The sequence below is a fragment of the Stegostoma tigrinum genome, chromosome 20 (genome assembly GCF_030684315.1).
Source record: "Stegostoma tigrinum isolate sSteTig4 chromosome 20, sSteTig4.hap1, whole genome shotgun sequence".
NCBI lineage: Eukaryota > Metazoa > Chordata > Chondrichthyes > Orectolobiformes > Stegostomatidae > Stegostoma > Stegostoma tigrinum.
Genome location: NC_081373.1, coordinates 8,874,882 through 8,891,641, shown reverse-complemented (window position 1 = coordinate 8,891,641; position 16,760 = coordinate 8,874,882). Strand labels below are relative to the sequence as shown.

Genomic DNA, 16,760 nt, shown 5'->3' with positions numbered 1-16,760 from the left:
TGAGATTTGACACATTTATGAATAGTAAGGAGATTTGGAGTTTAAGATAAGGAGAAGTGAGCTCTGCAGATTTATTGCTGATAAAATTGTTTATTTTCTGATCTGAAAGCCAGCCAGGAAATACCAGCCAATACAGAACGTGATTTGAAGTAGAAATGTTAGCCAAGGCACCGGAGAAAGCAACAGTGAAAGACCAGAAGCAAAGAAAATTGTAATCAGTAGTGATTTCACTAGACTACGCTCAGACACACCAACTGACTTTTGGTTTACTGTTAGCACTGTGACCTTATAAGATTTGCTCTTTTCCGATAATTTTTCTTCTTTATTGACATTTTGACAACTGCAATACCAATACATTCTATAAGCATTGGAGCATAACATGCACAGTAACTGAACAAACTGAACATAGTTTTCCATTTGCTGACAATATTATTTGCAGAGATTTATCAATGATTAATTGACGAAAGGCATGGCTTGGTGTACTAAGGTGTACATACTGGGAAACTCTGTTTGACTCTGTGATAGACTATCTAACCACAGCTGAGTGAAAATTAAGGTTGTTGCAGTTGAATTCATGACTCAGCAAATGGAATTTATCAGCCATCCTATACCTAATTGGTCATATCCTATACCTGTTGTTGGCAAAAAAATATATATTTTACAATGACAACTGATTACTAGGAAAACAGAATGTCACTATTTATCACAGCAAACAGTCAGGGTTGACTATTCAAATCACATCATTCGACTGACATCTTAGAAATATTATTTTAAGGGGAATGTTTCCAGACTTAGAAAGTTGTGAATAATCACTTTCTGGAGGAGCTTTCTGAGATAGACAGAATTTTAATCAGTAAGGGAATAAAGCACAATAGAGAAACAGCAAGAAAGTGAAGTTGATGATGATTAGATCAACCATGATCTCATTAAAAGGTAGAGCAGACTCAATAGGCTGTTATGGAGGAAATCAAAAATACATTACATTAATGTGAGAGTCCCTGAGAGTTTACAACTAACTGAATAAACAGGCTCAGTAGATCAAATAGGATGCTTTAAAATATACGAAACACGTGCTTTTGCTTTTCTTTATTCTTTCATAGGATGTGGGTATTACTGGTATGGTCAGCATTTATTGCCCATCTCCAACTGAACTAGTCTGCCACGTCAATTCAGAGGACAGTTAAGGATCAACCACATGTAAGCCAGACCAAATGAAGACAACAGATTTCCTTCCCAAAGATCAACAATGTTGCACCAGATGGGTCTTTACAACAATTGATGATACTTGGTGAGATTTGAATGCACATCTTCATTAGCCTAGGCCTCTGGATTATAAACCCAGTCAACATTATAACTAAATATAATTGTCCCTCAAAACGGTAAAGGACAAGAGTATTCCATAATCTCAATCACTTAACAGTAAGGAAGTTAGATAGTGACGTACCTGTAAAATAAGTATAAAGTAGTCCACAGGCTTATTCCGTTGGTAAAGATATTGATCAGGGGAAACTCTGTTTTGCCAATCATGCTTTAACTCCCAGATGACTTTTGGATGTTTGAGAAGCCTTAGCAGAATTTTGTCTGATATATATGTGCTTTTAAAAGGTTCCACCTCTATTCAATTGAGGAAAAAGTATAATTAGTTGGTTTTGATAATGTGTTCTTGAAATTTATTTGATAGTGATATCACTTTGCCTTAACATTCCAAGAAAAAGTGTCAATTTTAACATAAACTGCCCCAGTTTCACCATGTTTCATCTTTAGCATGCGGTCTACTCTAGCCTTGAATTCATTTAATTCAAATGATCAGCAATCTTGACATCCTGTGTCATTTTATTTATCAGTGGACTACCGTTTCTTCCACGAAAGCAAGTTGAAAACTTCACAACACCAGCACACCTTTGTAATCTGTAAAAATTATTTTCTAATTTGAGGGGTTACAAAATGCAGAAGGAAAGAAGAACAAAGACAATACACAATTAGATTAAGTGATACAGATTTGGCTTTACACACCATCTTAATGTGTTTTTAAATAAATTCTTAACAAGCTTCAAGTAAAGTGAATTTTAAAAATTGAATGTGGAAGGGCAACTTGACCAAGATCATTGCACTTGTCTTTAAAAGGAAAATGATTTGATGAAATTATTAGACTATCTTAAGATTCAGCAAGGAGGTTAGATTAAAAGGGAAACAGTAGATGCACTGAATTGTACAGTAATGCAGCATGGAAACTAGCCCTTTAGCCCAAACTGGTCCCCACTGCCTGCTCAGCTAGTTCCATTGCCCACATGTGGTCCACATTGCTCTAAACCCTTCCCATCCATGTACCTATCTAAGTGTTTTTGAAAGTTCTACTGCACCTACCTCAACCACTTTCTCTGGCAACCTATTCCATATATTCTCTCTGCATGAAGAAGTTGCCCCTCAGATCCTTCTTAAAACTTCCCCCTCTCACCTTAAACGTATGCCATCTAGTTTTGAATTCCCCCTTCTTGGTAAAAAGGCTACATGCATTTTTCCGATCTATGCCCCTCATGATTTTATTTACCTCAGTAAGATCACCCTTCATTCTCCTATGTTCCAAGGAATAAATCATGCCTACTAGTCCTGACAATGTCCTTGTACATCATCTTTGCATACTTTCCAGTTTAACTATGTCCTTCCTTCAATAAGGTGGCCAAAACTGTACACAATACTCCACGTGTAACCTCACAAATGGCTTACACAACCGTAACATAACATCCCAACTCCTATACTCAATGCCTCAACCAATGAAAGCCAGCCAGCTAAATGTCTTCTTCTCCACCCTGTCTACCTGTGACGCTGTTTTCAACAAACTATGTACTTGTACTCGTAGGTCCCTCTGTTCTACAACATTCCTCAGGACCTTCCCATTTACTGTACAAGTCCTACCTCGGTTTGACTTTTCAAAGTGCAACAACTCACACTGATCTGTATTGAATTGCATTTGCCAATTCTCAACCCACCTCCCCATCTGATCAAGATTCATCCGCAATTTTTGATAACCTTCCTTGGTATCAATGATACCTCCTAATTTTGTATTTTTTTAGATGTCTTTGAAACATGCTAGAAGATGCCATTTAACAGTTCACTACACAAAATAAGAGCTCACAGTGTTAAGGGTGATATTTTGGTATGGATAGGGGATTAAGTAAATAACTGGAAAGAGATTGTCAGGATGAATGGGCTATTTTCAGCTTGGCAAGCTGTAATTATGGATTGCAATAACAATCAGTGCTCGAGTCTCAATTAGTTATCATCGCTATTAATGGCTAGGGTGAAGAGCCAACTGTATTGCAGCCAGACTTGCCAACAGTACAAAAATAGGAAGGAAAGCATGTTGTCAAGATGACACAGGTGTCTGCAAAAATGAAATTAAGTGAGTGACAAAATGTTTGACAGATGGGAGTATATTGTGAAGAAATGTGAAGTTGTCCAATTTAGCAGGAAAGTTATAAAAGCGCCCTATTATTTATGTGGTGAGAAACTAGAGAACACTGAGAGGAAAAGTGATATTACAGGAAGCCTCTGTGTCTAAGACTTGACTCTAGTAGCAGAGAAGTCATACTTTTAGCTCCAGCAGCGAGCAAAACCTTACTCGACTGATTGAAAGCAAACTCAAAGTCTTCTGGGTCTGTATGAACCTGACCCTGCCCACTCATGATTCTTTTGTTCGTTTTTTGAAAAAAAAACCCAGGGACAACTCAAAAGCCGTTTACAAACTACCTGTCATTTTGGCACCACTGTGACAACACCCCTCTGCCAGTGAAACAGGACAGAACACGTCTCTTCAAGGCAGAGTATCATCTCAACAGAAAATCATTACCATGTGAAGTAGGATTATTGAATAATTTGTTGAGCCAAGGAAGTGTTGGCATCCTTGATGGGTTCAGCAACCAACCCTCTTCCCACTTATTCAAGTTGAATAAATAAGTTGCATCAGAATGATAGCTGACACTACTAGCATTCCAAAAATATTTATTAATCAAAAGACTAATAACAGAGGAGAAAATAAAAACTATAGTTATCTCTAATGAAAAAGTATTATTGAAATTAATGGGGCTGAAGATAGATAGGTCCCATGGATCTCATGGGTTGCATCCAGGATTTTAAAGTGAGTAGTTACAGAGATAGTGGATGCACTAATGATAATCTTTCATGAATCCTCAGAATCTGGAAAAAGTCGCAGAAGATTGTAAAACTGCAAATGTAACACTCTAACTTATAAAGGAAGGGGGATGAAATATAGGTAACTACAGGCCAATTAACTTTAATATTTGTTACTGGGGAAATATTAGCATCCATTATAAAGGATGTGATAGCATAGCATTTAGAAGTGCATTATGTTATCAAAAAGAATCAGCACTGCTTCAGGAAGGGAAAGGTATGTCTCACAAGGTTATTAAAATTCATTGAGGTATGATTTCCAAAGGGCATTCAATAATGTACCGCACATAAGATTGCTTAATAACATATGACCCCGTGGTCTGGAGGTAGAATATGAGCATTGGTACAGGATGTAGAGTTGGAAAGAAAAGGGGTAATTTTCAGGATAGCGTGCCACAGAGATCAATGTTGATATCGTTGTTATTTACATTCTATTTTAATAACTTGGTTGCTGGAAGTTGGCCAGTGACAGGAAAGTAGGTGAGAAGACATCTACTGAGGATGACATAAAGAGACTACAGGGAGATATAGATGGGTTAAGTGAGTGGGCAGAAACTTGCACGAGTATGGTTATGTACTTTGGCAGGAAAAATAGAAAAGCTAAATATCCAGCATATCCTCCATCAATAATTGCCATCAAGCCAGATCAACCTGGTTCAATGGAGAGTGCAGGAGGGCACACCAGGAGCAGCACCAAACATACCTAAAAGTGAAGTGTCAACCTGGTGAAGCATACCGAATAGCATAAGCAGCAAGTGATAGTTGTAGGATTGCTTCGCTGTAACTAACAGATCAGATCTAAGCTTCTCAGTCCAGCCACATCCAACTCCTGACTCCCCAAAGCCTGTTCACTGTTTACAAGGCACAAGTCAGGAATGTGACAGGATACTATCCACTTGCCTGGGTGAGAGCAGCTCCAACAACATTCAAAAAACTTAACGCCATCCAGGAAAAATTAGCCCATCTAACTGGCACCACATGCATAAGTATCCATTCCCTCCACCACCAATGCTCAGTAGCAGCAGCATGTGCCATCAACAACATGCACTGGAGAAATACACCAAAGATTCTTAGACAGCACTTTCCAAATCCCCAGCCACTTTTATCAAGAAGGACAACGACAGCAGATACATGGGACTACCACCAACTGCAAGATCCCCTCCAAGCCACTCACCATGACTTGGAAATATATTGTCGGTCCCAGTGTCGCTTGGTCAAAATCCTAAATTCTCTGCCTAAGGGCATTGTAGGTCTAGAGCACATGGACTGCAGTATTTCAAGAAGGCAGCTCACCACCATCACCTCAAGGACAACTAGAAACAGGCAATAAATACCGGCCCATCCAGCAAAGCTGGTAAATTTGAAAGAAACCTGCAGCTCAGAGGGATTTAGGAGTCCTCATGTTTAAATCACAAAAAAATGAGTTCAGCAGGTAATAGGAAAAGCAAATGGACTGTTGGTCTTTATTTTGAAGGAAATAAAGTATAAAAATAGGAAGGTGCTGATTTTGGTGGTTACAGTTGTCTAATACTGGCAGTCAACAATTTGTAGTAATTTCTGGTTGTTTGTTGGAGTTTGCTAAGATGCAGCAGTCTAGATATGCATTAGTGAATTAGATAAAGAGATGTTACAAAGATGTTGATTGGATTTGGTTCACAGACATCAGATAACAATCAAGGTGTTGACATGGACAGTATCAATCGTGTTGTGAAGGCAGCATCCTGCTCCTTATCTAAAGTGTTAGGAAACTCATCCCCAAGTTTTCTTAGTCCTCTTCCATTGGGGTCGGACAGCTTTCTCAGGACCGTGTCTGTCTTGACCACTTAGAATAATAGAATTGTAGAATCCCTACTGTGTGAAGAGAAGCTACTTAGCCCATCAAATCTGCACTGATGTTCCAAAGATCATCCTACCCTGATCCAGCTACTTCTACAGGATTGGAGAGAATCAGCACATGAGATCAATAACTGTGTTGCTGAACTGCCTTTGTCAAGGTTATGGTTATGGGATGCTGCCTATATTGGAACAGTTGTTGATTAGTTGTTAAACAATACATTAACTTGTTAAGTATTTCAATACAGTAAAGTTATGCCCATTCTTCTTTTTGTTGAATATCAACTATTTTGTAAGAATAAAGTGTGTTTTGATTAAAGCTTTTTGGTGGACCAACTGAATCACTTCTGGAACACAGTGCCTTACATTTGCCCTTTAAAAAAAAATATAAGTTAGAGTCTTGCTAATTTCCATAATATATTTTAGGGGATCTGGTTTGGTCCATAACACTGTTTATATTTCTAAAATTCAAAACTTGTTTTGCTGTAGGCTTGCTTTTACTGGTCCAGGCATAACACATGCATGTACAATTTAGCTGCAAATTAATGTCGGACACGTAGACCTATCTAATCACTGCAGGACTGAACAAGGAACAGAAGACAAAAACCCCTAATTATATATATAGAATATATAGCAGCAGAAAACAATTCTACATTACTCTAAATTACCTGTTGCTAAAAACCGGTGAGTTGCTAGTAGAAGCTGCGGTGAAACCTTGACTCTTAAATCAGTTTCTGTGTTTTTGAACAGTGAGAAATCGTGCCGCTTTCGTTCCCTGTGAGCTATTTTTTTCGATCGATTGTCAGCTGCAATTGCAGAATGAAGAATTTTCATTGGTATACAAAGGAAATTTCAGTGATGTCAACCATAACCTGACTTCTCCTACCTATTTTGATATTACAGAGACCTTCTACCATGATTCCACAATTAACTGGTGCATTACTGGTGCTACTTGGACCAATATTTTCAACATCTAACTAAATATTGTCTTTGCTCCCATTGCTAACTTGGTTCTCGAGACACTAACATCATCCCTCTTCCTGAATTAGATCTTAGTGTCATATTTGACTTGAGATGAGCTTCTACACACATTATCTGCACCATTGCTAAGATCATCTTTTTTCATTGCTGTAACACCACCCGACCACACCACTGCCTCAGTTGATCTGCTGCTACAACCCTCATCCAACTTGTAAACTCTACACCAACTACTCCAACGTGTCCCTGGTAATTTCACACTTTCCACCTTGCAAAAAAATTTAAGTTCATGCAAAAGTCTGCTGTCCATGCTCTAACTCACACCATGTTCTATTCACTCATCACTCCTGAGCCTGTTAACCTATATTGCTCCCAGCTAAGCCACAACTCCAGTTTAAGATTCCTATCCACAATTTTAAATCCTCCCAACTCTCTCTCTTCCTATATCTGTAATTTCCTTAAGACCCACAATCCTCAGAGATGTGTGCAACTTCCCAAACCTGGCTTCTTGAATATCCCTGATTTTAAATATTCCACTATTGACAATACTCTGGACTTCCCTTCCTTTTCTATCACTTTCATTTGAGACTTCATACAAAACAGAATTCTTTGACCAAGCTTTTTGTCATCTATTTGTACATCTACTAGTCATTAAGTGGCATCTGCTTACGTGACAAACTGTCAAAATTTATTTGGCAACCCTATTCTGAAGTACCTTCTATTGCATGTTACTGCATTGAAGAGGCCACATAAACACAAAATATTGTTGCCGTTTGGAGAAAAACTGCCTCTTCTTGAGTTAAAGACTGAACTGCCAGGCACTACTTTACATAGTACAATAAATGGCACACCTCCACCATCAATACAGAGCGTACAAGGTTATGATTCGATCTCTTTACCAAACAGCCATGAGCAAAAGGTGGCTCACTGCCATCTTCTCAAGGGGAACTAGGGATGTCCAACAAATGCTGGCCAGCCAGCAACGTCTACATCCCACAAATGAACTTTAAAAAACAGTAGTACAGTCACTAATAACAGTCATTAATACATAACTGAGGTTTTAATAGTGTCTTAGTGGTGCAAAACTGAATCCACTGACACGTCTGTAGTGAGCTTTCCATAAAACTTCAGCACGTTTTTGCATCAACAGATATAGGGAAGTTTTGAACAGTCAGAAGTGATTCAAATCTTCATAAAGGTTGCAAATTAGTGAAATAGCACACTGTAAGTGTTCAATACTGAGCAAATACAGAAAGGAAATTGTCAAGTTAAGGAACGAGAGACAAGCAGGTATTATCTAGTAGCAGAGGTCATAAAACAGCGCAATATTTCCAAACAAAAGGCTCAAGTTTAAATGGCACACGAGAAGTGAAAAGAAGTCAAGAAATCAAGATGCCAAGCTCTGTCTTTAGACAAGTTGAATAAAGCATGCAGAGCATATGGATGCTGCGCTTCAAGTGCTAGTCAAGGTCACAGGAGGAAGTTTAAATATATTAAGGTAACCAGACAATGGTAAAGAAAACTGTTGCCCAATTGTTCCCTTGAGATATCTTGAAGGAGAAAGTTTGGTTTTGAGGACATAGTTTCAAAGGCCTCATAGGAATCTGGCAGCCAGGAAGTTCACTTCCTTCATAAAAAATTCTGCACTTTGATAAGCTTTAGTAATAACTGAATGTTTCTGTCCTATTTAATTCTTCTGCACCCAATCAATTTAGTGTATTAAAATTGTTTTGATTATTCCGCTACAAATTTTATTGTCACACTGAAGTGCAAATGATAAAAAGAATGAAGAGAAAAAGCTGGATTGATACAGCAAATTTTGTGACCAGGAATAACTTACCCACTCTTCTTTGGAATAGTGCCTCTGGATGTCTGAAACAAACATGGTCTCAGTTTAACATCTCATCTAAAAAACAGCATTTTCAACACTGTAGTATTCCCTCAGCACTTCACTTTGCACCAGTCGCGAGTTTTGTACTAACGTCTTCATGCGGCACTTAAAAACTTAACAATCTTCTAATTTAGAAATATAATTGAGTCATGGCTAACACTGCAGATGCAGACCTGTAAATTTAGCTGCACTTTCCATCATCAATAACTCAACATTTTATGCAGCCTATCCAAATAATGAAACACCATATAAGGTGAACTGATCAATGTTTTATTAGGTACTTTAAACAAGTCTGGCTAAATGCAAGAAAGCCAAAATCACTGTTCAATATAATATGATTGTTAAATTATGCTCAAAGAAATAGTTGTCCATGTGCGCTATACCATAATCCATAGTCATAATCGGCCAAGAGTCACTTTAAGAAATTGAAGTATTTCCTGGCAACATTGCAAATAGTAATTGGCTGCTTCTTCTCTGGTGTGCTGGGATCTACAGAAGAATTCAATAGCTTCTATATAGGTCCACATACCTCCAGTGTGAAAAAAGACAATGTCTCCTCCAAATCCTTTTCATCCACAGATAACAGCCTTGATTTTAAGAAGCTCTGAAGAGGATGAGCTGGACCACAACGTAAGAGTGGAACCTGAAGAAAATATGGATTTGGAAGATGATGACGAAGATTAGGATAGTCCCTTTGATTCTGATTCAATATATTCCGATACATCCATTAGTATCATGTGTTCAGCATTATGTCCAAGCAGCAGCAGGGAAGAAAAGCAGGTGGAGGGCCAAAAGTTCCTTGAATCCCGACAAAAGATATCCAGTCATTTGCAAATTCAGAACAAATATACGGAGGAAGTGGTTTTTTGCAGCCATTCAAAGATGGATCAATTAAGCAAAAACTGGGTAATCATACTCAATAGACTGACTGTTGTTATGTAGGGCCTTCAACCTACATTGTTTTTTTTTAACATGCTTGAGAAATCTCTGTACAATTTGAAGCATTTCTGGTTGCTGCTCCAGAATTATCTGGGCTTTTGTTCAGCCAAGTAACAATCCAAAACCTGAATTCCAACAGCACCTTTAGGGCTGAGGAGTAATGCAAAATGTTGAGAAATATTAGGCAGCAAGGTAAATTAAAAGTATGCACTAGAAATCTAAGCAAATACGTTATTATATGTTTTTCAACTTATAAATATATAAGTTGTACAACTTACACATTTTTCTAAAATTAATTAGCGTTTTTAAAATACTTATGACCATGCTTCAACCTCTTCTTTTGCTTTCCCCGCCTCTGAAGATTATCAAATGAAAAGAGCTTTAAAATGTGGTGATAATTAGTACAACATCAATACTCGGACAGCCGGGTGATGAGGGTTTAAATAGTTTTGCCTGGTCTTTTTTCACTTCCAAGAACTTATGTACAAAGAAACACAGAGCACACTAGCACAGCAACAAAAAAAACCTTTCAACCTGTTCCAATTAACTATGTGCCTCTAATTGGTGCCCACCATCTGAATATAATTAACACTAGTTCAATATTATTTTACAAGCAAACATTAAGTGTTCATAAAACTAGAGAAAAAGCACAAGGTCAAGAAACATTACTGGTTACAATCCTAATTAATGTATTGTTAAACTGTCAGAACGACTGTAAACTGATTCCACACCTGGCCAAATATAACAAAATCATCCTATCCAAATTATTTTTGTATCTTCAAACACACACAAAGGATCAACAATAGTGGATTCTTCACAGATTTTCAATTTCTGTAAGCGCCTTGGAGATTCATATTTAGAAAAGAGAAGCATACCATGAAAATGCAGGAATAATCTAATCCCCTACCACTAAAGTGCAAATCTAGACAACATCAATTTAGCTCCTGACAGGTATAGGACACAGTCACATGCCATTTAATATAGATATAGAGCAGAAAGTGCAGGAAGTCATGTTAGTATAGTTCTGGCAAGATTCTTCTTCTGAGACTGAGAGATGCCTCATTGAGTGAATGGAACATAAGTACTGGTTGGCATTTACTATGTGTACTAAGCCTACAGCTGAAATGGTTCGTTCAAAAAGAACAGTTGTAAAGAAAATTGCACTCTGGAAATGCCACTACAGGAAAATGCTGTGATCTAATTAATGAATTAATTACTTCTATTAACAGATTGAGCTGCTTACACCTCCTCAGGAGATACTGCAGGAAGCAATACATACTGTATATGTCTGTTTCATCCAAGATCTCTGATTTAATAATTTCTTCAATTATATCTTCCAATGTGACGATACCCATCACTTCATAGAAAGGATCACCTTCTCCCTCATTGTTGACTCTCTGCACTATTGCCAAGTGCGATTTACCTGAGGAGAAACAAACACACAGCTACTCCATCAGAATATCTGCAGTAAACTAGCAGTAAACAGTAAGCAACACAGGTATACACAAATATCATAGCATTCAGCTGTGGGGTTTATTGTATCTGCCCATATTTTACTGGAAACAACATTGCTCCTTACTCTATATTGATACAGAGCGAGAATTTATCATCCACATTGAACCAGCTTTTTCTTTTATCTGACCTGGTGCCTCCTATTTAATACCTATTACTCATTGGGAATTGAAACTCTTTCCAATAAAACTAATAATCATAACAAAGCGAATCCACCAATTAATAGTGCAGTAGAAAATTCTCAATTCACTGTCTTTCCTTGTTTGTCTTGAAGATATTGGCCCAGATCACACAGTTTCTAAACAGTTGAAAATCTAACATAGCCTGGAAAATACATGCCGTGACCGTGTGGAAGTCCTCGTGCAGACTATACAGTAATTGCCTAGGAAGTTAAAGCTAGTATCTGGAATCCACTGAAAAAAAAACTTTAAAGACAGAGGTGGAGAATTTGGAGGGTTCTCACTTACCCAATACAGTCTTAAGGACCTTTGAAATCTTGGAATACAGCAGCTGGTGCTGAAAAATAGGGTGTGGCCTCACGCTAAGCCATTCTGCTGTTGGATGCATGAACTTCCGCCCTAAACTCGAGCTTTTCATTTTGTAAGTTTCTTGGCTCCGAACACTACATGGAGATTTCATCCAAAGGCAATGTTATACTACTTTTGTCTGATCAGGGTCAGAAATGGAGTTTGCAATCCTGATCAGAATATGGGCACCATTTACACTTGCTAAGGGTATTAACAAAGACACATAGTTTAGAGGCTGGTATATGGAATTGTGTGACAGATCATCAAATCCTACTGAATAAGGCAACAGGCTGGAGTATAAAGTAGCCTCCACTCATGCCTAGGCAGCACCACATCTGACAGGATGACACAGTTCAATGGTGCCTTGCTTTTAAAGCTCTCACCAGTATTTTGAAATCCTTCAATTGTCAAATCAGTCGAGCACTGTAACTTACCCCCTTCATGTTTCCACAATGCCTGCATTCATCATTTCTGATCTCTTACATAACATTTTAATTGCTCGTTGTCAGTTGCTAAGACTCTAAGTCCTGGACCTCTATTACGTACCACTTTATTTACCCCTTTTAAAATGCTTCTTTTAATCAAGCTTTTAATTAGCTTCCAAAATATCTTAATGCGGCTTGGTGTCAAATTTTGTCTTATAATCACTCCTATGGTGTGTCTTTGGATGTTTTACTGTGTAAATGAGCTATATAAGTTGACGTTGCTCATGTAACTGCTGAAAATTTCAGTCTTTTCTTCATAAATCTAGCCAACATTTCTGTGAACACAAGGGTAAAATCCTGTATGCATCTTAAAATTTGAATGGTATATTTTGTGGTACACTGTGAATAACTTGGCCTGATGCCACTGCATTATTCTTTTGAATAGACATGGTGTATTTATATATTAAAATGGAGTAACGAACTATGAACACAGTCCGCCGATTCCTCAGCAATAAACCCAAACAAACAGACAAAACGGGCTCAGAAACCATAACCACTCTCCCCTACATCAAAGACATTTCTGAAATGACTGCCAGACTACTCGGACCTCTTGGCATCAGGGTAGCCCACAAACCCACCAACACACTAAAACAGCAGCTAATGAACTTAAAAGACCCTATACAGACAACAAATAAAACAAACGTCATCTACAAAATACCTTGCAAGAACCGTGACAAACACTACTTTGGACAAACTGGCAGAAAGCTAGCCACCAGGATACATGAACATCAACTAGCCACAAAACGACATGACCCACTATCACTCGTATCCTTACATACAGATAAGGAAGGACACCACTTTGATTGGGGCAACACATCCATCCTAGGACAAGCCAAACAGAAACGCACGAGAATTCCTAGAAGCATGGCATTCCAACCAGAACTCCATCAACAAACACATTGATTTGGAGCCAATCTACCATCCCCTGAGAAAAAGAACAGGAAATGACATCACCAACCCAAGGAAACCTAACCAGATAAATACAAAGCGGGACATAACACCAGCGCTTTGTCGGAGGCTCACTGATGATGTTACCTAGAATGGTGACGAAACGTCTGAAAACGAACCTTCCAGCTCAGCGAGCAAACTCACATCCAAAATGGAATCTCTAACAACTCTTCTGAAATAATGGGGTGTTGCATGAATTTTGACAAAGGGAATGGGGATATCAAAAGAATATGTAATATTGCTAGGTTTTCTAGCCTTCCTGGATTGCGTAGGAACATCCAGTTTTTTTTAAAAATTCTTTCGGGGATGTGGACAGCATTATTGCATATCTAGTGGTTTGCTAAGTTATTTTAGAGTCAATCACAGTGTAAATCTGAAGTCACTGGTGGGCCAGGCCAAATAAGAATGGCAGATTTTATCCCTTTAAGGACATTAGTGAGCCTGTGGCTTACAATGACAATTGATAATAGTTGAACAGTCATTATTACTGTTGACTAGATTAATTGAAAGCTAAATACTGTGGGCTGGAAATCTGAAACAAAACCAGAAACAGACCAGGTTTATTAATCAAAACTAAATTTCACCTGCTGCTGTGATGGAATTTGAACACACGTCCAGGGCATTAACTTGATCCTCTGGACTCCTTGTCCAGTGACATCATCACTACCCCACCATCTGCCTGTATTCAGGTTTTAGGGTTGGGCAGTTGGTCTCCGAAACATAAAGGGTATGTCAGGATGAATATTCCTTATATTTGTAGTTTGCACATGCTCAGGACCCTGACTGTTGTGACTCGTAACCAAATAACATTCCTACTTCTGCTCCCACAGCCATGAATCCAAGCAAAATAACATGCATTTCAAGGCATAATCCCATGCTTGGCAACAAACATCTAGTTTTCCGGAACCTGGGTAAGATTGCACTGGTAGTGGAAGGAACTGCTTTAGAATTTGGAGTATGTAAGAGAAAACATAGAAAAACACAGAAAATAGGAGCAGGAGCAGGCAATTTGACACAATGAACCCACTCAGCCATTCTACATGAACAAGGTTGATCTGCTACTTCAATGCCAAACTCCTTTTCTCCACACATACCTTCTGACATTTTAAATTATTTCTTAAATGTATTCAGTGACTGGGCTCCACAGCCTCTGTGGTAGAGAATACCACAGATTTACCACACTCTAAATGAAGAAATTTCTCATCTCAATCCAAAATAGCCTTTTTTTTGCTATCTATTCCTTTGAGGGATGTGGACATTGCTAGCTGGCCAGCATTTCTTGCCCATCTCTAGTTGCCCTTAAGACGATGGTGTTGAGCCACCTTCTTGCATTCTGAAATAAAAGAAAAAACTGCAGATGTTGGAAATCTAAACAAAATCAGTAATTGCTGGAGAAAGTCTGAAGCTCTGGCAGCATCTATGGAAAGGAAGCAGAGTTAAAGTTTCAGAACAGCTATACAGCATTTTTGCTATTGCCAATGTGGTCTCCTCCACTGTTGGGGGACAAAATGCAGACTGGCAGATTGCACTGCAGAACACCAATGTTGTATTCACAAAAATGACTCCAAACTTTCACTTGCCTGCCACTTGAACACACCATAATGTTCCCTGGTCAACATTTCTATCTCAGGCCTGCTGCAGTGCTCAAGCAAAGTTCAGTGCATGCTGGAAGAAAGGACTTATTTCTGCAGCACCAGTAGAGCCAAAATAAAAGTGGAGACAAATGTGGCACTTTAAATTTTTGTTCTAGTTAAAGATACGGCAGAGCTCTCAGATGACCCTTGCAAATTATTGGGTTCATGACATTGGCTACCATTGTCAGTGAAGCAACTTTTGCTTTACTAACCAGTAAGGATCTTCTTGCAGCATTGGGAAAAGTCTGCAGCCAGTAACTTAAAACTACATTTGTACCTTTCGGAGAGCTTGCTAACACCGTATAACACTACAACAACTGCGCTGCCACTGCTGTCAGAATCAGTAGTATCAGAAATGGAGACTAAAATTACACCTGGAATAAAACACTGATGAAAGTCATCAGACAGCATTTAACGAGGCAAGCTATTCAGCAAAGACTGGTGAACATCTTAAAATCAGAAAAACATCCATCTCCCAAACTGACAAAATGAATTCTGTATTCAACTCATGCATATTCCATAAGTCAATGAAGTATCAGTCTCATCTGTAAATGCTGGCAATCTTTCTGCAGTTCAGCAAACATAAGGGGAGAGTTGTCTGTTCTTCAAATTATGTTTTAGCAACACCACCAGAAACAGGTTAACTGGTAATTTGTCTCAGTGTTGTTTGTTGGACTTCTCTGAACACAAAACAGCTGGCAGCCTCTAGGACAGTCCAGTAACTTCAAATAATTATGTTTTGAGAGATATGATGACATATCAATTAAAGCCTCTTTGTCGTAACCTACAGCTGACATTTTGTTAAGTCAACTCATATTTTTCCACATTCTTGGAACATTTACTCAAAATCCTCAAAAAAGACAGCTTGGTAACATGTTTTCTGAACCATAACTGACAGCAAAAGGAGACCTTTTGGCTTCATCACTTGTTTGCTGAAACAGAAAATTTGAACAAATTTTGATCAAAGATTGTTCAAGCAGGCTCCCACTTGCTTTGTGTTTTAACTTTGACTTAATGATAGCAGTTGCAGCTGTAATCAGAGGTTTAAACCCCAGTGAACAATTCTGAACACAGTCTAGCTGATAGTACTGAGGGGCTGCACTATCAATGGTGCCACCTTGCAGATGACAGCTTGAATCAATATCCTGCCAGCTTTCTTGGGTGGACGGCATGGAAATTTCGAAGAAGGATCACTGAACCTGAAATGTTGTCTCTGCTTTCTCTACTTAGATGCTGCCAGGCCTACTGAATTTACCCTGCAATTTCTGTTTTCATATCTGATGGTAGTTCTTACGTTGTCTTGTCAAGTAACTAACACTGAAATGATGTAAGAACTAGTGATTTGCTTTTGTTATTATTTGTTGCTTGCTGAAATTTGATGTGCGCAAATTGGCTGTTCAATTCCAAAACTGATGACAGTGACTGAATTTCAACAGCACTTCATAGGTTGTGAGTGCTTTTGGCGAATGTTCAATAGTCCGAGCACTGTTCAAAGTGGAGTTAAATATTATGCTTCTAGTCCTAGTTCAACATTTCTTTCCTAATGCAGGTTGCTGGCAGATTTTCTAACCCCTTAGAAGAATTTAAATTTTCAGCAGGTAATTATCATAACTGAGTCAATTCACAAATGCAGTACAAGTGCCATTTTATCTAGGTTGCTATAGACACTGGTAGGTGCATCATTGACTTTTCAGGAAGTTATGGCTAATGACAATATCTTTATCCAAAGAAAAACATTATATTGTAAATATTTTGATGTTCCTTAGAAACTAACTACATTTTTGAATAGTGCATACTCAATGACAAAGATAAATGTGCACCAGAT

General features: G+C 38.3%; 1 protein-coding gene across 1 annotated transcript in view; it reads right to left on the bottom strand.

The window, feature by feature from the left end:
- The window catches only part of LOC125461717 (metal transporter CNNM1), a 129,899-nt gene that overhangs the window by 81,441 nt on the left and 31,698 nt on the right, over positions 1-16,760 (bottom strand). Inside the window, exons 2-4 of the mRNA XM_059652975.1 lie at positions 11,109-11,252; positions 6,690-6,827; positions 1,445-1,614 (exon numbers count right to left, since the gene is read on the bottom strand). Coding sequence (XP_059508958.1) covers positions 1,445-1,614; positions 6,690-6,827; positions 11,109-11,252 — 452 coding nt within the window. The remainder of the gene's footprint in view (positions 1-1,444; positions 1,615-6,689; positions 6,828-11,108; positions 11,253-16,760) is intronic.